Source organism: Gobio gobio, assembly GCF_949357685.1.
Source record: "Gobio gobio genome assembly, chromosome: 22".
Lineage (NCBI taxonomy): Eukaryota > Metazoa > Chordata > Actinopteri > Cypriniformes > Gobionidae > Gobio > Gobio gobio.
The window spans coordinates 41,021,176-41,046,643 of NC_137118.1; the positions used below are offsets into that span (position 1 = coordinate 41,021,176).

At 37.6% G+C, this 25,468-nt stretch overlaps 1 protein-coding gene across 1 annotated transcript in view; it reads left to right on the forward strand.

Annotated features, from left to right (window-relative positions):
- grk3 (G protein-coupled receptor kinase 3) overlaps positions 1-25,468 on the forward strand; it is a 70,951-nt gene that overhangs the window by 27,083 nt on the left and 18,400 nt on the right. The window contains exons 3-12 of the mRNA XM_079804441.1: positions 14,880-14,953; positions 15,191-15,292; positions 15,960-16,034; positions 16,185-16,246; positions 16,333-16,384; positions 16,494-16,585; positions 16,673-16,772; positions 16,883-16,961; positions 18,022-18,152; positions 21,265-21,359. Of these exons, the coding sequence (XP_079660567.1) occupies positions 14,880-14,953; positions 15,191-15,292; positions 15,960-16,034; positions 16,185-16,246; positions 16,333-16,384; positions 16,494-16,585; positions 16,673-16,772; positions 16,883-16,961; positions 18,022-18,152; positions 21,265-21,359 (862 nt within the window). The remainder of the gene's footprint in view (positions 1-14,879; positions 14,954-15,190; positions 15,293-15,959; positions 16,035-16,184; positions 16,247-16,332; positions 16,385-16,493; positions 16,586-16,672; positions 16,773-16,882; positions 16,962-18,021; positions 18,153-21,264; positions 21,360-25,468) is intronic.

Sequence of the window (25,468 nt, forward strand, 5' to 3'; positions counted from 1 at the left end):
CTAAACATCCAAATAAATCTAATTATTAAACTAAATTAACCATATAAACTACATTACTGATATAAAGCCCACATTGTCACTGTATGATAATTGAAATGAACTGATGACATCACAGTTTTCTCCAGAACGGCTATACGGCTGAATAAAATTCTGTTGCATTATTTTCCTGTTTAACACTGTGAAGCTGCTTTGAAACAATCTGCATTGTTAAAAGCGCTATATAAATAAAGTTGACTTGACTTGACCGACATTATTATTGTTATTATTATTATAAAAATACATTGACCGCTTAACAGTGATTGCTATCAGGATATGAGCAGACTTCTAACCAGCATAACAATCACCTATTGCACCTTTAACTAGGGATGGGCATTTTTGTCAATTTCTCATTTCGATCATCGATAGGTCTCAAAAACGAGTACTCGAGTAATTGGGGGCGGGGCATGTGCAGGGGGCGGGGCATGTCCGTTATTGAGATAATGAAAACTGTTATGAAAATGGTTGTTGACAAATACAAACGTGACATGAAAACAGGTATATGAAAACATGAACATATAAAACAAAAAATAACTGCTTGATTATGATGCATAAATGTCTTTGAAAAAGAAACATATTTATAAAAGGACTCAAATAACCAAGTCAGTAATATCGAGCATTGCCTTTGAGCTGAAACTGTGGAATAACACCACCCTGCAGAGCTTGCTAGCTGGTTAATAAACTCAACCAAACGTACCCTATATCAATGTTAATATGAAGATTATTATGAACCTTACGACATCAACACAAAAGGACGTGAATGCGCACGTGAACTTCAGCGTGCTAGATTTTACAGGCGAAGGGTTTGAAACGGAACATTTTGAATGCGCTCTTCCCTTAACAACGCTGATACACGGACAACGAAAGCACACAGAAACAACATTTTACCAAAATCCTGTTCTCATTATAATGCTTTGACAGATTGACTCTGCACATCATGCACTTAATTGTATTATTCATGATCGAAGCGTTTACAGACATCACTGCGCGTTTTCAAACTCATAACGAAAAACAACTTTAAATAAACTAGGTCTACTGTTAAAAAAATACGAGAACAGTATAGCACTGCTGCATTACTAATGTCAATGATTCTGAGAAAGAAATAGCCTATCTGAAAAGAATATCTGTCTCTAAACCATGTCGAGCTCGAGCATTAATGCATTTGAGCTGAAACTGAAGAGAATGAACAGCCGGTATAACGGCAGCGCTTTGCTAGCTTATTAAGCTCAACCAAACGCGTTTTATATTAGATTAATCAGATAAACAACATAAAGGTAATCTTCTGCATCTGCAGAAAAGGACGCGAATGCGCACATGAACTTCACGCGCTAGTCTGAGTGTTCTCGCTAGTTTCTCTGAGGATAAGCTGATAAACGGGGAACTAAGCACAGATCATTTAGCAGCATTTTCCACGGTGTTCTCATTATAATGCTATGACCGATTGGCGCTGCACATCTTGCACTAACCATTTAATGATCAGTGATTCCAGACATCACTGCAGTGCACGCCTCTTCACTTTATTTCGCCGCGGTCATGAGGCGTGCTGTATAAAACGCCAATCAATCAGACCTCCTGTACCGCGCAAAACGACGCAATAACCAATAAAAAAAGAGACAAATATATTTTTTTTCAGGGCGATCATCGTTCTCATGATCGATGATCGCTGTCACGTTCGAGTACTCGATTACTCGACCACTGTTGCCCATCCCTACCTTTAACATACACATAAATTGTAATAATATGAATAATACAGATGAATAAATAGTATAAGGTAAGGCTTCTAATTGACAGTACAAAACTGGTCTTTGTTAATACAATACAGTTATTTTAAGTTGATAACTGGGGCCAACAGAGTCATTTAAAAATATACAAAATAACACAAAGGGAAAATTAAGTGGTATTATGGGGGTTACGGAAACAACAGTTACCATGGTGAATACACAATACTAACACTAACTGTTAATAAAACATATGGAAACTGCTCTGATGAATAGAGTTAACATTATACCTGTGTGCAAATCCTTCCCAGCTAACACACAAAGTACAAGTTATGTAATTTATTGGTACTTTTTGTAATTTCATGACTTTCTAATTGACAACAAAACTACGACATTGCATGCTCGTAATTTATTTAGCTCTTTAAGTATAGTGAAGTAGTATACAGTGCGTGCCTCCGCATTGGTGCGTGCAATTGAAGAGTGCACACTACACGTACAGTACAACGTTTGACAGGACAGGAACGTTTGTTTTGAAAATAACGTTAAAATAATGACACTCACATATAGCCTGGCAACATCTCATCTGACCGCAGATACTGAATCAGTACAAAGTGTCTTTCTTAGGCACTCTTTACTTAAACTGAGTCTGACAGAAGAGTAAACAGCTTTCAAAATAAGACTTGATTCAGAAAAAACAAGTTGTTGTTTCTTTGACTGCACACTCTGTGACCCGCTCAAAAGAGTCTTGCGACCCACTAGTTGAGAAACACTGCATTAAAGTGTCATGAATTAACAATTGAGTAATTAATTAACCACAGTATATTTATATAACATTAATCTAGATTAATAAATGCTGTTAAATTTGTTGTTACCATTTTTTTATTTTTATGATGACCCACATGGTATGAGACGTGATGTATGTGTCAAATGTGCACCTGATTCATATATTTGCATATTTAATAAAAACCATCCAGAGAGCTCGTCCAATCACTTTATATTTAATGCATTCTATGTATTTATCTGTCAGGTACTTGAACAGTCCAAATGACCGAAATTAACATCCCTACTGTGTTTTGGGGTGATTCACATCCAAACATATCCAATTTGGCCCATTTAGAACAGCATTTATGTGCCGTGACTGCAGGCGTTCTCTCACAGAATCATCGTCTCTTGGCCGGTCACCATGTTGTGTCGTTTTCAAATCATGTCGGGCTGTTTTCTTTTTTGTCTCTCTGCCGCAGTCTCTCGACCTCTGTCCAGTTTTGGCCCATGGCCCATGTGGGTTTTTACACGCTGTGGTCTGTCGTACAGTTATTTTCCCAGGCCGTATCTGTATATGTGCCTTTGCCCTGTAATTGCTGTGTTTATTCTAGTCGTGTGACATGGCTCTTTAGTTATTTTCTTACCACCAGTTTTACCAATCAGGTCCTGTAGGTTAGATCACTGTGATACTGAACATCCTGTTGACTCTTGGAAAGTTTGAATGACAGTTTTTAAAAGCCGTCACATTTGTCAATATGCAGCTGGAGATGTTTGCTGCTTTTCAAATTAAGCTTATGACCTTCCTTGAGCGCACGGCAGATTGCCAAACCTGCCAGTTTGACGTTGAGATGACAGTTTGAAAAATGAGCCATAGCTTCCAAAAGAGCAAATTTCTGCTCCAAGCTGCTCCACCACGGGAGTTTCCCGCTGAGCAGTAGATGTTTTGGTATCCAGATGAAGAAGTAATTCATTCATTCTGCCAAGTCAGTATTTTGTACCAGGGAAAATTAACCTTAAGTTGATGATGCGTCATTTAAATAAGCGGCAGCGGCAGCTAGTTTACAAAATGTGGGCTCTTGGATGAAAGGTTTGTTACATGACAGATGACAAATAACGTTTGTTTGAAGAATGTCACATTAGGCAGGAAGAAAAGTTGGATCATCTTGCAATTTGCATAAAATAACTTCATGGAAGCCACATCCGCCACCTTGATTATGATTACTTTTTTACCAAGAAGAAAACAGTTAAAGTTGTTTTCTCTACCGTGGAAATGATCTGAGTTTAATGAGTAGCCACCACTACGCGTAGCACAGCATTTTTTTCATTATCAGTTGACAATCTTCCTATGTGCCTTCACTAAACTGTTAAAAGTTGTCTCGAATGCTCTCCGCACATAGTATACGTTCATTAGGGATGCAACGATTATAGATTTTGTTGGTACGATTATAGTCTGAGAAATAATCACGGTTTCACGATTATTATGCATTCATTCATTTCACAACTATGCATAACATTTAATAAACACTCTTTAGATTTTAAAGTGTTATTTTTTTGCTACATTTTGAACCAGAAATAACACAGTAACCAAATAATACAGTACAAAATAATAATAAAGACATAAGTCCATCTCTCCCTTTGGAATTAAAGAAAGGTGACCTGCTCTGTAAACTTCCATGTCAGCGTGAGGGGAATAAACTGAACTGTTACTGTCACCAACTGTCATCCGTACGTATTCATTTTAATAATTCATCTAATTTTACATGTGGCCTGAGAAAGTCGCATCTATTATTTTGGTTTGTTTGTTTGTCACTGATATATTCAAACGTGTGTCCGCACTTTGGCTGGTGCTGAGCCAGAGACGACACGCTCATATATCACTATTCAACCACATAATGTTTATTTGAGGCTTCAGAGATTTAAATAGACTTTTAAATGAATAACTAGCCTATATAAAAAAGACATGTATAGTTTGTTAAATTTAAATTCCATACACTGATATCTATGGAAGCTGCAATAATAATGCTTTCAATTATAATTTAAATAAATGTTTTATTCATATCAGATACGCATTGTGCATGAAACAACAAAGTTTGTTCTTCTCCCATGTTCACTGGCCACTTCTATGGATTTCGGGGAATATTGATGAATTTACGTGATGAAAACAGATCCTCTGAATTTCAAAATCATTGCGCGTTATATCAACTAACATGATCATTGTAAACACATTCACTTCCACATATTTATCACAATTCATGATATAGGTAACAAGTTTGTAAATATTCTGAATAAAAAAGGAAAACCAAAAAAAATGTGATGCTTATCTGTATTGTGACTGCATGACGCTCATGCTGAGAGCTCAGATATAGACTGCCGACTTCAGGTGTTTCTTTGGTGGAAATAAAGCTTCGCTGTTTGGTCCCTCTGCCACAGTTAATTCAGTGTGTCCACTGTGACTGATAAGCACGGTACTTTTAACTGGTGCACTGCAGGTGTAACTTTGTTTTTTGTGCAAGTTGCAACAGTTCCGTTCCGTGCAAAAGAAACATTCAGGGTAGTAGAGCCTTTTACGGTTAATTAACCGTGACGTTTTTAAGCGCGGTTAACCGAGACATTGGTTAATCGCTGCCTCCCTAACGTTCATCAAATGCTTTAGTTTCAAATCCGCTAAATCCTAGCATCAGCCCATTCAGAAACACTGCTTCGTTGGCATAAACTAGGGCTGCACAATATATCTAAATTATCGAAATATCGCAAATGTACATATCGCGATATGCATATCACAACGGCACGCAATATTTGAATGATTTTAATAGGCTACTTCAACATTGTGAAAAGTGTATGTTTTAGGTCAACACATATAGTAGAGAATAGACTGGGCACACGACTGTTACTTATGTGAAGTTTTTGGTATTTAAATATTGGCATTACATTTTTTGTTTGTTTACATTGATGTTCAAATTATATTGTCAGATTTGTGACATACATTTTTGCTAAAACACTGCTGGTCACTTTCAGAAGTTGTAGCGATGCTTCCTTTTCCCAGAAAGGATGTGAAACGCATAAATGGTATCATTCTCAGTTTTTAAATATTTAAAAAATATATATAATTGAAATAGATTTTACACACTTAAAGCAATATCATATCGAATATCGCATTATTTAACAAGTATATCGGTATCGCATTTTTCGTCAACATCGCACAGCCCTAGCATAAACAACTAAACGCCACTTCCACTTGTCAGCAAAATCCTCTAAGTCCACAGAAACCAATCAGAAGAGGCTAATCGAATCATATGATTTCAAGATGAATGACCGCATGCTTATGAGCCGCGTTTCAGTTGCCGCGCTGCAAGTTTTTATCATGTTTTGTCCATCGTTACAGTGGCAATGACAGGATATCGCGAGCAAGTAAACACAACTGTGTTCCTTGTGCTGCTGTACAACTCGACAGAAACGGACGTGGCATGTACTTGCATCACAGCTCCCCCTACTGTGTGGATCAGTGTCTTTATTGTTACATTTTGAATTCTGCTTTCATCATTTGGGATGTTTCCAGTTGCATCTTTAGTGATTTTGCAACTGTTAACTATATCTTGTTGTCCAAAGAGGTGGACAAAAAAAACACACACACAGACTTTGATAAATGACGGCCTGTGTATAAATGATTATATTTCAACAACGAATTGGAGAAAAAAACTATTTTATAATTCGATTTAGAAGTTAATGCAAAAACTACCTTGTGTGAAGTTTACATGTTTGCATACAATGTTATTTGAGTGATGATTATTATATCTAAAAATAAATAGCAACAGAATTTAGGCTAATAGTTTTGGCTCTGTTGTTAACCTTTAATATTAATGTGCAATTAAGGGCTCCCTATATAGTTTCCAGCATTATCTTTTAGTTATAATTTAATTCATTTAAGGACAGATTAAAAAAAATTCAGTAAACCACTGTTTAATAAAAAATAAATAAAAAGCAATTTTGTAAAACTACTGTACCAAACCGTGACTTAAAAACCGAGGTACGTACCGAACCGTCAGTTTTGTGTACCGTTACACCCCTAGTAACTGACTAATAATAACTACCTTTTCTTTGCCATTAAAGTGAAATTATTGAATATACATAGGAGCCTGATTAAAAAAATGCTCATTTAAAAGAAAACGTCAGATGGACTTAAAGGTTTTTGGCATCTGGAACTCTTCATATTAAAGGGATAGTTCACCCCTAAATGAAAATTGTCAATTTACTCACCCTTATGTCATTCCAAACCCGCATTACTTTTTCCTTTTGTAGGTACTGTGAAAGTCAGGACCCAATAATATTCATTGTTGGGGCAAAAGAAATCATCAAAATATCTTCTTTGGCATTCCACATAAGTCAGTCAGTCAAACCATTTTGTAACAACATGAGGAAATGGTTAATTAAGTTTCATTTTTGGGTGAAATATAATAAGTCTTTTTGTAGGTTGAAACAAAAAGTGTGAACGCAACTATTTGTTTGGCAAATGGGGGAAAACCTGTTTGACGACAATCATTATTTGTGCAGTTCTGCCACAGAAATGACACTTTTCAGCGCCTTGTACTTTTTAATCAAGGAAGATAAATGAGATCCTGCATGTTCCAAGCTGGTGCAAAACTTGGCCAACGCTCAACATGACATGTGCAACGCCTATTGGACTGATTTATCAAATATTCATGATGCTCAAGACTAGAAGGATCTGAACCTGAACAGAAGCTCTGGCTGCGAGTCTCAAACCCACTCTCCATTCGGCCGGGCATGAGGATTGTGTCTTTTTGCTGGTGATGATATTGAAACTATGCATAGGGAAGTGTTTGTGTCACAAAATAAGATCGGGCGAGGGCGTGTGTGAAATGGAGTCATGACAATTTAGACCTAAAATAAACGGACACTTGTTTGCTGAGTCTGCAGTGTGTGTGTGTATGCGTGTGGGTGTGTGCCTATGTGCGCTTGTGTGTTTAATGGGCTGTCCGTTTTTCCATGTTCCATCTTTGCCCGCCTTGTAAACATCACTAAGACACTCACCTTGTTGGCAAGGTATTGTAAAATAAAGACACATTAACCTGGCCTACCGAGCTACCTCTCACAGGCCGCCCAGGAAATGGTGGTTGTCTTTTGCGATGGCCAACAGTAAACTCTTCATGTAGTTCCTTGTGTTTTTGGGCCGTGCGTGGGCAGTGTGGTTAGTGTTGGCTTGCACGCACATTTGAGCGCTCCTCCCCTCCTCTCATAGAGTCCTGCATCTCAGTATTGATTGCGTGCTTCCGGGGGGCTGGTGAAAACGACAGAATCAGTTTTGTCAAGCAAAAGGTGAGGAGAGAGTCAGGCCTTCTATTTGTCCCCTCAATGTTTATGTAGCTTTTAGGCTCATTTGATAATGCTTTCAACTGCTAATGGGACACTAGCACTCTCAGCTACTTATACTTCTGCCAGACGCTTTTATCCAATGCCTTGCATTCAGAGTATTCATTTGATCAGTTCATGCATTCAGATCCGGCATTCATAGCCCAATTTACTACCTTAATGTGAATGAATATGAATATATATAGAAAATTGTCAATTTACTCACCCTCATATATTGTACATACATGCATATTAGAGATGAAACGGTATGAACACAAGTAAAGAGTGCCTTAAGACAGTTAAAAACAGAAAAGCTGATGAAAAACGCATGTTGACATGGGATCCATGCAGTTCTTAAAGTGACGGCAGATTTTCCCGCTGCCATCTCGATGATAACGTTAATTAAAAAACAAAAGATAACGAGAAAATTCACTCGCTGTTCTCGACAGAATAACTTTTGTAACTATATTTGTAATGGATAGCCTATATTTTATTACTATAGTGCAGTGTTATTTTACATTTGATTACAGTTTCTGTAGCTGAATACCTGAAAATGTTTATTTCAATCCTATCTTTACCCAATTGTATTTATTTGTGAAATTGCTAATTTGGTTATTTGTTCTTTTAATTACTGACTATTTTCTTGTCTTTAATGATGCTTGAAATTTATATTAGTTAGGCTAGTTGATTTTGCTATGGTATTTTTAAACCATATACAATAGTTCCTAGCCTGTTGGTTTTTGTCCATAGTATTCAGCTACAATGAAATGTTTTGCAATAAGACAGAATAAAGGTGAATGATATCTTTTTTTTTTTTTTTAGCTTATTGGAATCGAAAGTAGAAAACGAGAATCGGAATTATTACAATTCAAACGAAACCCATCCCTACTTATAAACAGGATTTAAAAAAATGTATCTCAGTTAAATATTTCATGTCCCCGTACTTATTTCTGTTGTTGTTGTGTACAACAATGAATATACATTGTCCCTTTTTTGTTTTGAACTTCTTGTTTGAACTTGTTCGTTCTTCTTGGCTCAAAGCCACTTGCTGCAAACTTTTCTTCCCGGAAGATTCACATTAATTGCAAGTGAGATTATAAAATATTTAAATCCAAAACAATATTTTGTGTCCAGTTATTTCCCCAACTTGGTTTTGGTATTGAGGTCAAAGTTAACTTGCCTTGCGTTCGCTATACAACAGTGGGTGGTGGTCACGAAGGTGACTTTTTGCATGTGACCATCCTCCATTAACTTTCCCTTAAGACTTTTGTAAAAGTCAAAATATGACCACACCTCAGATTTGGTCCTCTTAGAAGGCTGAAAATCTCCTGAGCACTGTCACTGCCTTCGCCATGTCTTCTCATACTAAAAACAACATTGTGCAGGATTCACAGCAAGTGTTTAAAATGAACTATAATACTAACCATCAGGACATTTTATCGTGGTTTATGTGAAACTGGTAATCGTTTCATCCCTAATACACATATTATACATACAGTACCGGTCAAAAGTTTGAAAACATTACTATGGTTAACAAAACATTAGGAAACATTACTATGTTTTTGAAAGATGTCTCTTATGCTCATCAAGCCTTTATTTATTGGATAAAACAGAAAAAAAAACTGTAATATTGTGAAATATTATTACAATTTAAAATAAAGGTTTCCTATTTTAATATACTTTATAATATTATTTGTTTCTGTGATTCAAAGCTGAATTTTCATCAGCTATTACTCCAGTCTTCAGTGTCACATGATCCTTCAGAAATCATTATAATATGATTATATGCTATATAATTTGATTATACACTATGCTGTTATAATATATAATATATGTGTATAATATGATTATACACATAATATATACTTTTTAAATATATCAAAAATATAAATATATAATTTAAATATAACAATATAAATTGCATGTATACAGCTATAGCCTAAATAGCGAATTGGCAGTTTTGATTTAAAGTTGACTTTGAATCAACACAGTGGTGAAAAAAATAGTGCAGATTCCTTGTAGACCTACAAGTAATTATTCCTCAGCTGTATTCAGAGGGACTCTCACTGGATTTCTACTGGATTATAGCACTGATGAGTTTGTGATTCAGTGACCGTCCTCCCAGATCTCCTGTGCTTCAAGAGAAAGCACCCACTGAGTGGTCCCGTCAGCAAGCTTACGCCACCTGTACTTGGGCTCGAGTGAGAATCCTGCAATCAAGGAGAGAGATCGCTTTGTGCATTCAAAGTGCGATTAAGGGTAATCCATTAACACTGTGACGTAAGCCGCATCCCCTTCAGCGTGATTTTTATATCTATCACTCTCGCTCATGCTCACCTCCTCATTCCTGCTCAGAACATAAGGAGAGGAAACCTCTTTTATCTGCGATTTCAATTGATGTGCAGTGTGTGTTTGTATGTGGCTAATCTGACATTTAGAGCTGGAACTGTTAGTGTAAACTAGTTTTAAAACAGCGTATCCCTTCCATCTGCCTGTCAGTAGCCGCTGGGTTTATTCCTCTCTGGATTGTATTTGAGACCTCCTGACTCTACACTGCAGACAGCAGGAAAGGGAGGAAAACAAAGATGAGTGTCTGAGAGATAACAGAGAGGAGGAAGAGGACGGCGGGGAAGATACTGAGAGGAGAAAATTCTTTGCCGAGAGGCCCTTATTAGTATCGCTACTACTATTCACTACTATTGCCCATACTCTGGGTCTGATTGTGATATGAACTTGAATTATATCTCAAATCGTGTAGCTTGTGGAAGAGAGGTGTGTGAAGTGAGTAAACTTGTGAAAATGGGCAAAACATCCCATAGACTGACAGTGAAGGAGGGACTGAGTGAGAATTACATAGTATATTACATCATTGTGATCATAATGTCCATTAGACCCAATATCATTGTGTTGTATTATTTGGGTGAAATGTTCCTCCGTTCATGCGTTCTGCTTTTCGGGATACAGAGATGGCAACGTGAACCAGCATTCACAGCCAATTTTACTTCAGTTATGTGATTGATTTGTAAAAATAGTAGGACAAGACATGACTTTATCCATTGTGTATGATTTGGATTGTGAAAAGTAGCAGTTTCAGACCTGAAGATTGTAGTTGATTGAAAAGAATGACAGATTTGTCCTAGAAGTCAGGCCATATTTATTTGAGCTGCTTGATCACCCTTGTTCAACTTGATGTATCCCAGTGGTAGCTGGTCTTTTTTATTATATATTAGTAGGGGTGTGACGAGACCCTTAGCTCATGAGATGAGACACGAGATTGGGTTCACGAGAACGAGACAAGATTTTTGCACAGTATTTTTAACAAATCCTCAATTCATGACTGGAAAAATAGTCTGCAGGTGCATTTTGTAATGATTTAACCCATCATCTTGTAATGAATGTCATTTCACACCTTACTGTAGATGAATTATGAGCTTCCAGAACTTCTGCCAGAGGCTGTGTGTGACCCTCCTTATTGAACTCCTTTTTACAAATTGAATATAGAAATAAAAACAGTATACATAACAAAAATAAATAACCGTTTTTTTCTTATCTTAAAAGGATTAGTTCACTCCAAAATGAAAATTTCCTGATAATTTACTCACCCCCATCTCATCCAAGATGTTCATGTCTTTCTTTCTTCAGTCGATAAGAAATGAAACATTCCAGGATTTTTCATCATATAATGGTTTTCAATTGCAACCAAAATGATGAAGGTCCAAATCAATGCAGTTTCAAAGCAGTTCGATGGGCTCCAGAGGCTCTGTGTGATCCCAGACGAGGAATATGGTCTTATCTAGCCAAACCATCGATCATAAAAAAAAAGAATATACTTTTTAACCTAAATTGTTAATGTTGCGCAGCTCTGCTCACGTAGGAAAGGTAACGCCAGACGTAGGCAGAAGTACCGCCCCCGTATTTACAAAGCGCTCGCGTGAAGACCAATACAAACGCCCTTTAGCAAAAACACTAAATTTTCAACTTCAAAATCGTCCAATACCGTTGTTTTACCTTTTTTTTGGTAAAGGTCGTTTGTATTAGTCTTCACGCGAGCGCTTTGTAAACACCGGGGCGGTACTTCTGCCTACGTCTGGCGTGACCTTTCCTACGTGATAGACTATCTCGCAGACTATCTTTACCTCTCAGAGCTGCACAACATGAACAATTTAGGTTAAAAAGTATATTCATTTCTGTTTTGTTTTTTAAATGATTGATGGTTTGGCTAGATAAGACCCTATTCCTCGTCTGGGATCTCACAGCACAGAGCCTCTGAAGCCCATCGAACTGCTTTGAAACTGCATTGATTTGGACCGTCATCATTTTGGCTGCAATTGAAAACCATTATATGATGAAAAATCCTGGAATGTTTTCTTTCAAAAACTTCATTTCTTTTCGACTGAAGAAAGAAAGACATGAACATCTTGGATGAGATGGGGGTGAGTAAAATATCAGGACATGTTCATTTTAGAGTGAACTAATCCTTTAAGTGCAAACAATAACAGAGAGCAGAGCTAAGAGGAGGTTACAACTACGCAGCTCAGCATAAAATTTGATATTTGGAGACTGGCTATTGTATGTCGCGTAATTTGCACGAATCGGGGAACTCGCGTTTACTTTCGCTTTTGATTCGCAATCGCACGTACTCTGTGTATAGTGAGCAGCAGTGCTGAGCGTGCATTCTACAAGATAAGACATTTATCAGACACTATCAGGCTCTGTTGTACACGAATCTTCCGCGCTGACTGATAGATCCGATGCATGCGCACAGTCGCCTCAGCACGATCCCGATATACACACATACAGAGAATTGCAGTACTTCAAAATATATGTTATGTCTAATGTGAACGTTTAGTTAACTGTTGTGGAAAAACATCTGATGTGTAACATCATAAAACATCTGTGCGGTACAGTAGGTCTTAATATATATGCTGTCTGTTTCATTAATGTTAATCAAACAATTGTGGTATCATGGAAAAAAGTTGAATATATATTTTTTCCTATAGATATTTGATTTTGACTTGATGTGTGCCAAATGTGGTGTTATTACCAGGGATTTTAAGGTATGGTTGCTAGTGTTTTGGAAACTTTAACTTGATTTTTCTCAAAATTGATTTTGCTGACAGCTCATTTATTTAGTCCGATTCAAACAAATCATACTTCATTTTGAAGGGTTTTTAATAGAAATTTTGAAAAATTCATTTTTGAAAATGTGCTCATTGCGACTCATGTTACCAGCATGGGTCACACACACACACACACACACACACACACACACACACACACACACACACACACACACACACACACACACACACACACACACACACACACACACACACACACACACACACACACACACACACACACACACACACACACACACACACACACACACACACACACATATATGTATGTATGTATTTAAAAATAAGTTATATTATGGAAATGTATGTTTTGTAAATGTATGCAAAATATATCTGCAGGCCAGGGACTGGATGAGAATAAAGTATCACAATACATTACTACAGCATTGTGACCTAAATATCCATTATGCCATGTAAGTCGTTTTGGATAAAAGCGTCTGTAAATGTAATGTGTAAATGTAAATTATTATGCCCATATAATTTCAGCTGTGTATTATTGTTATTATATAAAGCACTTCATTTAAAATGAATAGGTATAGAAATTGTGCTCTAGCTGCCCAGCAGCACCATGTTTGTGGTGTTTTTATTTTTTTGCTTTTAATCTCCTGAAAGATAATTCCACTGTGATCCAATTAATGCCTGCACTGCCCTCCTATTTTAACATTGGTAATCAGCTCGCGCTAATGCTGCAGGTATCAGACGCGGCCACACTCTCAGATCTCAGCACCTCACGCTATTCCACTAGAACAACGTTCCTTCCTCCTGAATCTTTTATCTGCTCCGTTTATATCACTTGCGAGGGCCATATAACTCTTGACACCCTTGAATTGCATTTCATCCTGTGGCTTTTGCCCTGTGCGTTCTCCCAATCAGACGCTATGACAGGCAGCAATCTCCATCCGAGGCCCGTCCCCTCCGCTCATGATGGTGGCCCATTATTGTTGCCATGGGAACAGTCTCAACTTTGCTGTCTGTGCTTATCTTCTCCCTCTATGCCACGTCGTCACCACGTGAGTGCATGGGTTGTTTAACTGGTAACTTGTGCTGTGCTTTGTTGAAAAGCAAACAAGGTGAAAAGGAGAGGAAATGCTGCAGCTGGCAGGATCGAGTGAAATGAAAGGTCAAGGTGGCTGTCTGATGGGGGATTTTCTGAATTAGGATAGTGGTGTCTGCCCTGTGATTTAAGGATAATCCTCTCAACAGTAACTAATCCGCGGTCCACTGGTTATGTTGTTTTATTATTATCCCTCATTCATTGAGTGTTTACCGTCAGCACTGTACCAGTATCCGCAAGTCACGAATGAGAGCTAAACTGTTTGGGTGAATCTCATATGAATCATATTTTATCTTAAATCAAAAGGGGAAAAAGATTAAATCGTTGTGCATAAAAAAACATAGCCTTTTAATTATGTTATTTTCATGACACCATGACAAATCAGGAACTTTTTTGCGAGGCTGAATGCATGTTTATAAAGAATATCCATAAAATATTGTACATCGCTTGTGGTTTTTCTTGTGTTTTCTTCACCATGTGATATTGATTTGGTTATGGAAATGCTGCTTTGTTGGAACAACTTCCCCCTTCAAAGCAAATCTCATTATGTTTATTCATGGTGGTATATCTGCTATTTGAGTTGTCTCTTCATTATTTACTCTGCTTATACTTTTGTTTACTTTAGCATGAATGCCTTTCAGGAATCATGCTTTCAAAAGGCATCAATATAGCTACTGTTTTATTTGCTTGATGTTTATAAATACATTTTCTTGCATTGCGCACACTAAAAAGGTCAGATCTTTCCATCTTTCATTCTGTTTCTCACCTTATCTAACTGTTCTCCTTCCTTCCTCTGTTGTCCAGGTTTCCTCTTGTTCAAGGATTTCTGCATGAACGAGATCGATGAGGCCGTTCCGCAGCTGAAGTTTTATGAGGAGGTAAAATTGGTTTTGCTTTGCAAGCAGGCATCTGTATGTTCTCTTCAATGGTCTTTGTAGCATTGTGTGCATGTTTTTACTAAATGGTTTTTGTATTTGTCCTAACTTGACCCACAAATGACATGGCTAATCAATTCGGTTCTTTGCCTTTCCATTGACCAGAAGAACACCATGTATCCTATTAAAAAGCGTGGGATTGTCTCTGTGATGACATTAATCTTGTTTTGTCCTTTTCAGATTAAAGAGTACGAGAAGTTGGATTCAGAAGAGGAGAGGCTAACTCGCAGTCGACAGATTTATGACGTCTACATAATGAAGGAGCTTCTGTCGTGTTCACATGTAAGAAATAAATGTCAGAATCGATAAATTGGTCATTAGCAGTCATTTCTCATTTATACGACATGTGGCTGCGCAGTTAATAAATAATGTATAAATCTTTTACCTCTGTCACCTCTGTTCTACTAATTTTGAGCCATGTCGGTTACTGCATCTAATTTAGATCTGCTCCTGCTATATCAAAGCTTTCTATTTGCTGCATGTTTATTTGCAAGGTCAAGTAGTGATCCAACAACTAATCAGTGAAGAGGAATTCTTGCATTATATATTATATAAATTGTATAGAATACTTTTTAAGCCATAATGTGATTCATGCAAAGGAACATGGTTCTATAATGCTGCTAGCTGACAGCGTAATGGTTTACTATTGAAGATCTGGAGACTTCATTCAAATGTTTTCTGTTGAGAAAACAAGAGTCCCATTAGCCTCCGTCAGTCTCCAGTCGTAGCTTTTCAGAAACAGGAAGCCTGAATGAACCAACACAATGGCTTATAGGACTCTCAAGGCCTGTGTGATTATGCCATAGTGTTTTATGTTGTGATAACCAGGAATGCTTAGGAGGTTAATGTCAATGCTTGCCGTTTATGCAGGGGAAAACTGTTCTTGTTGTTCTAGTGTTTTGACCTCCCTTATCACAAATGTCACCTAATCTACCTTCCTTTCTCACAGCCCTTCTCTAAGAAGGCAGTAGACCATGTCCAGACTCACCTAGCAAAGAAACAAGTTCCTCCAAATCTCTTTCAGGTAAGTCCCCCAACATGAAATAAAAAAAATTGAACCTGTTTTTCCGGGTGCAGATTGGCTTTTGTGCATTTAACACAATGGAAGTAGAGTGTTTAGATAGCAGGGACTCGCAACAGATCCTGATGCATTTGTTTGCTTGCCTTCTTCCAGCCATACATAGTTGAAATCTGTGACAGTCTTCGAGGAAAGATCTTTCAGAAGTACATAGAAAGGTGAGACAGAAAAGAAAAGAAATGCACGTTTTTGAGTTATTTTGTTGCTTGGGAATGATTTTAACATTAAAATCTTTGTTCTACAGCGACAAGTTCACGCGTTTCTGCCAGTGGAAGAATGTAGAGCTCAACATCCATGTAAGTTTTTTTTTTTCCCCTTACATTCCCTTGTACTTTATTTATCCAAAAGTTCTTCATGCACCTTTTGAAATCGTCTTTTATTTAATTGTTCTATTTTTGCATGTAGTTGACAATGAATGACTTCAGTGTGCATCGGATCATCGGTAGAGGTGGTTTTGGTGAGGTGTACGGATGCAGAAAGGCGGACACAGGGAAAATGTAAGTGCTGTTGTAAGGATGAAACCAAAAAGTATCTTCGTTTGGGTTTGGATAAAAGGATGTGCTCACTTACTCTGTGTGTCTCAGGTATGCCATGAAGTGTTTGGATAAAAAGCGTATCAAAATGAAGCAGGGAGAAACGCTGGCGCTCAATGAGAGAATCATGCTGTCCTTGGTCAGCACCGGGGTGAGTGACACGTACACAAGTCCAAACTCCACTCGTCGTCATGGTCAGACTGCACAATAACATCCATGTCTCAATTGTTGTACCCTCTCCGTCTCTTTTTCTCTCTGCAGGATTGCCCTTTCATAGTGTGTATGACATATGCCTTCCACACCCCTGATAAACTGTGTTTCATTCTGGACTTGATGAATGGTAAGGGCAGCCATCATCTCTTCTGTCTAAAGGCTTGTACATGCCAATTCCAATGTATAATGACTCAGGACTGCAGTACAGACATTATCTTAATTTCACAATATCCTTAAACTATCAATATTGTTGACCACAAACTGGCAATAGAATGTCCGGTGTGCAATACCTCTAGACGTGACTCTTCTTGTCCGGTGTGCAACCGCTTTAAGACTCCGAATAAAAAAAGCAGAAGTGCAATGCTTTGGATTCTGTGTCATGAGTTCAGGATTATTTGATGTTTTGTTTTAGATTCATGAAGCGTATTTTTGTGCTGTGATTTAGATGGTCTCCCCAATCCAAGCCAACACCACCCAGTGCGAGATCGTAGAAGGCCATTTAGGGCTCTCATTTTGGCCTTCCTCTATAACTCAATGTCAGCCTGAACATGGGGCGGAGCTTCCTCTTCAGACACACTCACACTTCCTGTATCTGCGCTGCAGCTCGGGCCACTTCTCTGAATGTCCTTCTTGATTTGTGAAACAATCCCATCACTCACTTCAGAAAAGTGGAATTAACTCCGCAAAAGCATTTAGACAAGCATGAATCCAGACGAAATAACCCTCGCCAGAATGATAAACATTTTCCCAGAATTCTCAGAAATAGACAGTGTTCAAGTGGCTGTTCATGTGACATCTGTCAATCAAATTACATTACATTAATTAATAAAAAACTCATACTGGGTTGAGTAGAAGATCCGTAACTGACCTACAACTTGAAATATGATTAGAGAGGATGTGTGTTTTTGCAAATTGCAATTAAGTATAAATGGCATTGCTCAAAAAATGTGAGATAAGAAATCAAGTTTTCCTAACGGTAACCCTGATGATTTCAGGGATTTACAAACTAAAGTAAATTAAGTAACATAAAAAACAAAGTAACAAAATAAAGCGTAATAATAAATAAATTGGTTACATGGTATAGAATCCCTTATTTATGAGATTTATTGTGAAATTCTATTGATCTTCTGTTGATCTTATATATTTATAACGCAGTCTAATAGTTTGATTGTACCTGTGTCTTTCAGGCGGAGACCTTCATTATCACCTATCTCAGCACGGGGTCTTCAGCGAGAAGGATATGCGTTTTTATGCAGCTGAGATCATACTGGGCCTTGAACACATGCACAATCGCTTCGTCGTCTACAGAGACCTCAAAGTAAGTTCATCACCATCACAGTCGTTCTTTTCGTACTGTCCTCTCTCACTGGAAAACCTGTGCTTGTGATTCCCTGTTCCCCCACCGAAAAGGGAAAATGAAATGTTCCATTCGAGTGTAATTTGTAACATAAGCTTTTATCTGTTCTGCGTCGTCGTCTGAGGTTATTTTTTATTAAGTTTGGCTGAGCTGTCTCTCTTGGCAGCACTGTTTATTGTCTTTAAAAGGAAAAGTACGTCATATGACGGAGCGAGTCGAGGTTTACCTACGGTCCCAAACGTAGAGTTTATCCTGCCATTGCGATGACCCCTAATATCACGTAATTTGTCAACCCTCCATGTGCGAGCAGCAGGAGTATAGTTATGCAATCATTGTGAATTATGCAATTTTAAGTGAGATGTTTGGGCTTTGCGCTGCCAGATTTCTGAGGATATGCAGGATCTTCCCTGGCAAGCTCCTGAAACGGGAGACTGCACATGCAAGCGGGGTGCATTCTGTGAGCGAACAATCCTGTTGTTTTTCAGCAGTATCACTGCTGGTTTGTGTAGTAGAAAAACTCTGTGAAATAGATCACATTTGCTTGCTTATACCTCTGAGCAGCCTTCCTGAAAACCATAATGCATGGGAAGATTTCCAGTGCGATATGTCTCTTACAGAGATAATTCACCCAAAAATGAAATTTGTTATTGTTTACTCGCCGTCATATCATTCCAATCCTTTATGCCGATAATAGTATGTGAAAGATCATTTTTTTAATAACCATTATGCAGATCTTTTTATACACCAGTAGTTTAATATTAATACATTTATCATTCAAATCTCATTTATCAAAATCCCTGTTTATTAAAGGGTATAAAACACACACAGTTTCTGCCAGTCTCATGTTAATCTTGAGTACTTATAGAGTAGTATTGCATCCTTCATATCTCCGAAGATTCTTTAGTTTTTCATATTTATAAAAGACAGATACACTGAACCGATTATTTCCGAAAACAGCCGAGCTTGTGCAGGCGTGCAGTGGGCGGGGCTAAAGAGTCACGAACGAACACACACACACACACAAAATACATCATGGCATTATCCCTGGATAACTTTTGATTCACTGTACCTTTGTGTTGTTTACTTGTTCTGATTGCCAACAAAACACAGACATTTGATGCAGTTTCACTGACCGCCTGAATTTATTTATTTATATATATATATATTATATCGTCGCTGCCCGATGAAACTCATGTATGTCCAAAACGGTTACTTTTCAGGAAGTGAAAAAAACACAGTAATTCAAAAGCAGTTGAATGTAGCGTTGTCATACTTGGTACGGCATCTTTACATGTAACCATACTCTTGCCAGTGTAATGATATAATCCACATTTGACCAAAATTTAGTTTAAATGGACATACGTGCATATTTTACAGTAACGGGGGTCGCGTTTCATATTGACAGAGGAATACGTGCTGGACATTCTCAGCCTCTGGCAAGCGGTGATAGCAGTATGAGTGAGGCATGTTCTAGTGACAATCATGACGGTAGCATTACAGGCTATAATTTGATCAGTTTGACTAAAAAAAAAAAAGTTAGAATCTTATCAATGAGAGTTTATTTACATACTAGCAAGCAAACTAATCTGTGAAGAACTAGATTAGAACTAAACTGTGGAGAGCTTCAATGTCGTACTTTCGGCTATCCAGTGCTGAGCTTCGATGAAACTTCACGAGACCGGCGAGATGCTTCCACAGGGCAGGAGATACGCAGCGTGATTGACAGCTTTGACACCAAATGGATATACGTGAAAATCAGATGACATGATTTCACAACTTTTCATTGGCCATTTAGATATGTGAAGCATACTGTATACGGAAAGGAACCTGGACATTCAATCCTTCGAAAAATCTCAAAATCGGCAAAATGGACATACGTGGTTTTCATCTGACAGCGACGATATATATATATATATATTTCTCATTACTATGCGCTATGGCTGGGCATTGACACAAATTTCATGATTCATTTCAATTCACAAGCTTTCGATTCGATTTCAATTCAGTATGGTTTAGTTTGGGGACAAATTTCTTCAAGGAAAAAAATCTCTCTCAGCTAATGCTGTAAACTATACAGGGACCCACAGTTGGTACACTATAATATTAATGGTTAAAATTAACTGATTTGTAGTCTACTTGCATTTAAATTGCATGTAAGGAAGTTTATTTTATTATAATAATAGCATAATACATTTTTAATTACTTAGGTTTCTACTCATTTTATTTTTTAAATATAAACATTTGAATGGTGTCCGACCGATTTATTCAATAATTATGGGAAATATTGAAGAACAGGTTAAGTAAAAATACAATGAATATGCAATTTAGCACATATGTTTATCAAAATGCTCCTTTCTAGAGTACATTTTTCTAGCTGACTAACGGGCTTTGAAGGGCTTTTCTTTTGTTTACAAGCTGTTTATTTGACGTCTTTCGGCAGTTGAAACCCTGAATGAGCGTTTGCGTGAGCCATAATACGGAATTGAATATGTTGTACTGTATCTTTAAATTTCTTTGTTTAATTCATGCTGTAACTAGTAGTAAAGCGGAAGAGACAACCAGTTCCTGTGCGCTCCACACTGCTACTTTAACTGAGGCGCTACATCGATCTGTCGCTCTACATTAAAGAGCACCAAACTAGTATTTGTTGTTTGAATTTCATAATTAATCATCGTAGACTGTGTTTCATATCAGAAGTAACAAAGCTTATTGGGATTTGCTGGACTGGAGGCGCGTTACAAAGCTTTGTTCATTCATCAACTGAAAAGCAAAGATTGCTTCTTGGTTCTTTACAATGAAAATCAATTAAATTTGAGAAATTAATATTTTTAACCCAGCCCTATTGTCGTTGTGTTCATGGTAGTTGTTTCTTGCTGGAAACTTTTGGCTTTGCGTTTAGACAAAGTGTTACACTATTGCTATTTTTTTTTTCTTCAGTAAATGTACTCCATTGAATCACAGTGATGCTGTTTTTGGAGGTGTTGTTCACAAACAGACAGTCTGTTCTTTATCAGGCTCTTAAAAATTTTTTTGACTGTGTCCTAATCTCCACATCACATGCTGTTCCCCACAGCCTGCGAATATCCTCTTAGATGAACACGGACACGTTCGCATCTCTGACCTGGGACTGGCCTGCGATTTCTCCAAGAAGAAACCACACGCCAGTGTGTAAGTTCCTTTTCATAAGAGTTCAAAACCTCATCTTTTATTCAAATAAAAGTGTATCTTTTTGGGGGAAAGTGTTTCCCCTTCTGTTCTCTGACAGTGGTCTCATACTCATGCTTTAGCGTATTGGAGCTTTTTTTGCAGCCGGTTATCAAATCTTAAACCAGTCTAATCTATTTTTTCTTTGTGCAAGTATACAAATGCTTTAACCAATGAATTGCATATAAGCAGTCACGTAATACTTGCGCTCACATTCTTGTATACAGGATGTTACAGTGTTATTTCAGTGTCATTTTATCTGAATTGTTCAAATTAATAATTTTATTTTGTAATGCATTTGTTCATTAGAAACATGACAGATCAGGATAAATCAGTTTTTTTTTCTTTTTTGAAAAGTCCTCAATGTACACTTCTGTTCAAAAGTTTTATTTGATCAAAAATACAGTAAAAACAGCAGTATTCAACAGTATTCATACAAACTAAAATAATTGTTTTCTATTTGAATATATTTTAAAATGTAAGCTATTCCTGAAATTTCAGCGTCATTACTCCAGTCTTCAGTGTCACATGATCCTTCAGAAATCATTCTGATGTGATGATTTGATGCTCAAGAAGCATTTCTTCTTCTTGGTATTATTATTATTACTATTATCTTTGTGAAAACAGTTGTGCTGCTTAAAGGTTTACTTCAGCGATTTAGCATTAAGTTCTCTATCAATACAAACCCGGTCGTATATTTGTATGATCGTGCTTCCCCACCCTCATATATGGGGGTGGGATCTCACTCACAGAATGTAAATGCGCACGGCCGCACGGACATTCATAACGGAGCGGTGCAGAGTGTTCTCAATGAATTCCTATGAAAGTTAACCTTCCATAGGCATTAACTGAAAATGCGCCAGACTGGACACGCACCGCGAATGACTGTGAGGCCGTGAATGAATGACAATGCGGCCATGAATGAATGCCGGTCGTCTGCGCTCATTTTAGTTTTGGTTTAAAATTAGCGCCAATTCAGGGGTGATTTTCTTGAATTGTGAGTTCATGAAAACACAACAAAACGGTACAATGACAAACTCACTTAAATAGGCGTATTTCGCTTTGAAACCAAATCTTCTGCGATCATCTGTCAGCTCCTCGCTCTCTGATTAGGGATGAAACGGTATGGAAATTTCACATCACGATTATAGTGACCCAAATAATCACGGTTATCAATATTATCATGGTTTTGTTCAAATGAGATGAAAGTGTTCAAAAAGAACAGATGCACACACTTAAAACATTTCAACAAGTTTTATATTTGAAAATCAACAAACAACAAATAAATAAAAGCAGCTCTTTGCAACTTTTTAAAGCTAGATTCTATTCTGTGGGATTTACTTCCTTATAATGGCCGTCGTCAATAGCAACGCATAAATAATAATTATTTGGTGTAAATATAATCTCTAATATTATCTCTGTAAATATATTCTCAAGTAATATTCTCATCAGTGTTCAGCTATGATGCATTTAAATCTAGCATATTTTGTGTAAGAGCCCAAGCAGTATCCTAGTGAAATAATACATTTCCATATTATCTTGATTTGACTGTTTATTTTATTAAATATCAAAAGGTGTGCATCATACCTGACACCTAGATGAACACTTTACAGTCAGTTTTATGACTGTCATTCCCTTCAAAATGCTATTGAAGTCAGAAACGCGTATAACGTCACCAATGTTGTATGTAACTTTAGAGACGGTCCCTAAATTCGCCAACTTTATGCCAGTCACATCAGATGCGCTGTGGTTCTGCTGTGTTTGTTTGAAACTATTTTTGCTGCTGAAATAGAACAGAAACAGTCAACCACTGTATGATGAGTGAATCTCTTGCGTACATCACACGTTTGGAGTGCAGATTTCAGCCAGTGAGCGCGGCGCGCGCTCTGAACAAAACTCCGGCTCATCTGAACGCCTCTGATTTTGAGACATTTCATTCGTAAACTCAATAGAAACACGTGTGATTGGTTAGAATGCGCAACGCGATTATAACAGATGGCTTTTGAGAAGACTATAATAAGTTCAACTGCCAAAGTGTCTAGTGTGCAGCCGAAATAACGTTACACCCGCAAATGGCGGTTGTTAATGTCAAGCCCTAATTATCCCTTAAATGTCACCTCACTAGTCTTGTCTGAATTTGTTCGTTTGCTTCACGTTATTATTTGCCAGACGTATTTGTGGTGAGGTCAAAGTCCACTTGCCTTGCGTTCGCAGATTTGAGGTGTTTCCCCTATTACAGCAACTTTCTTCTGGCATGTTCTGCAGACAGGGTGACCATCTTCGATTAAGTTTCCCTCAGGACTAAAAGCCAAAATATGACCACACCTCAGATTTGGTCCTTTTAGAAGTCTGAACAATCTCCCGAGTGCTGTCACTGCCTTCTGCCATTTCTTCTCATTCAAAAATAGCGTTGCGCGCACCAGACTGACGCTGACTGGACAAGATTTACCGCAAATTTTCAAAATCGTGATAATCACACGCGGTTTTAATGATAATTACATTTAAAACGATATTACTAACCGTCACTAAATTTTATCGTGGTTTATAGTGAAACCGGTAATCGTTTCATCCCTATCTAGGGTTGGGTACCGAAATCCGGTTCCAATATGGCACCGGTACTTATATAACCGGTATGTACCGGACCGAATCAGAACGCAGATTTCGGTTCCTCATTTCGGTGCCAAAATTCAAACGTGCTTTTGCGCTTTGGCTGAGCCAGAGACAGACGCTCAGCGCTGGTCACATCACAACTCATGACAACTATTCAGTGTTTTCAACGACATCATGTTTATTTCAGGTTTCAGACATTTAAATGCTCATAAATAGGCTACTAGCAAAAAACACACACTGATGTCTATGAAAGCGGCAATGACAATCCTTTCAGACGATTATAATTTGACTAACGTTACATGTTTTATTCACATCAGATACATGCACATTATATAGTAACTATAGCGTTTACTCTGTTCTTCTTCCAGTTCACTGGTCACTTACTTTCATGTATTTCGTGAGACGAGAATTAACTCAAGTATTGTAAATCCGACAGATCCGATTCTGAGGCGCAAACTAACATGGCGCCGCCCATTGCGCTTTATAGATCAACTAACACACATTCACTCACACATTGGAACATCAGATAGTTCGTGACACAGTTAAGAAGTTTGTGAATATTTTGAATAAAAAGAAAAAACGAAATAAACCCGATACAGCTGAGCTGTCAGCGCTATTGCGGCTGCTGTGTCATCATGTGAGAAACATGACGCGTCACCATGGAAACATTAAGACGATGCGTTCTAAAATATTTAGCCAGAGAATATGATCATATTTCAAAAAAGAGCTGAAGCTCGAAGCTGGTTAGTAGCATACCAAGAATACAGACTACTGCTGTTATTATTGTAATTAAGAGTTATATTAGGCTTGTTGTAGTTGGGTTAGGTGGCTTAGGTTTTACTGTGAATTTGTAAATAAGTCAATTATAATTTGTAAATAAGTAAATTGTGTTTTGTATTTATTTATATTCATACATTTAAGTATACATTAAACTTTTAATAAATGGTTCAATTTAAATAAAAAATAAATAAATAAAAAGCCATTTAATGTCATCCACCTCGTTTTGTGGCCTTTAAAAAAAAAAAAAGTATCGGTTCAGGCACCGTTTAGGCACCGGAACCGTTTTAAAAGTATCGGTTTGGCACCGGAATCGAAAAAAACCCAAACGATACCCAACCCTATCCCTATCTCTGATTAATGAAATCTGACTCTGCTGTCTCTCGTTCGGCTCGTGCTGTATTGAGCAGACACGTTCAGTTTTTAATTATAGTGTCTGTTCTCCAACTGAACTAAATTATTTTATTATTATAAAAATGAAGACGACGGTGGGGTGGTGCCGCGGCGGGCAAGCGATGTAACCGGTAGGCGTGGCTTGGGAGTGGCCTTGTAGGGCAGCGAAGCAAGTGCATTCTGGGAGTTGTTGTCTTTCATCCATATGAGCCAAAAATACATTTCTGGTTTTTCTCAGTCTAGAAGGCACCAACTTCAAAAATAATTTCACATTTCTACTACATAAATGACCC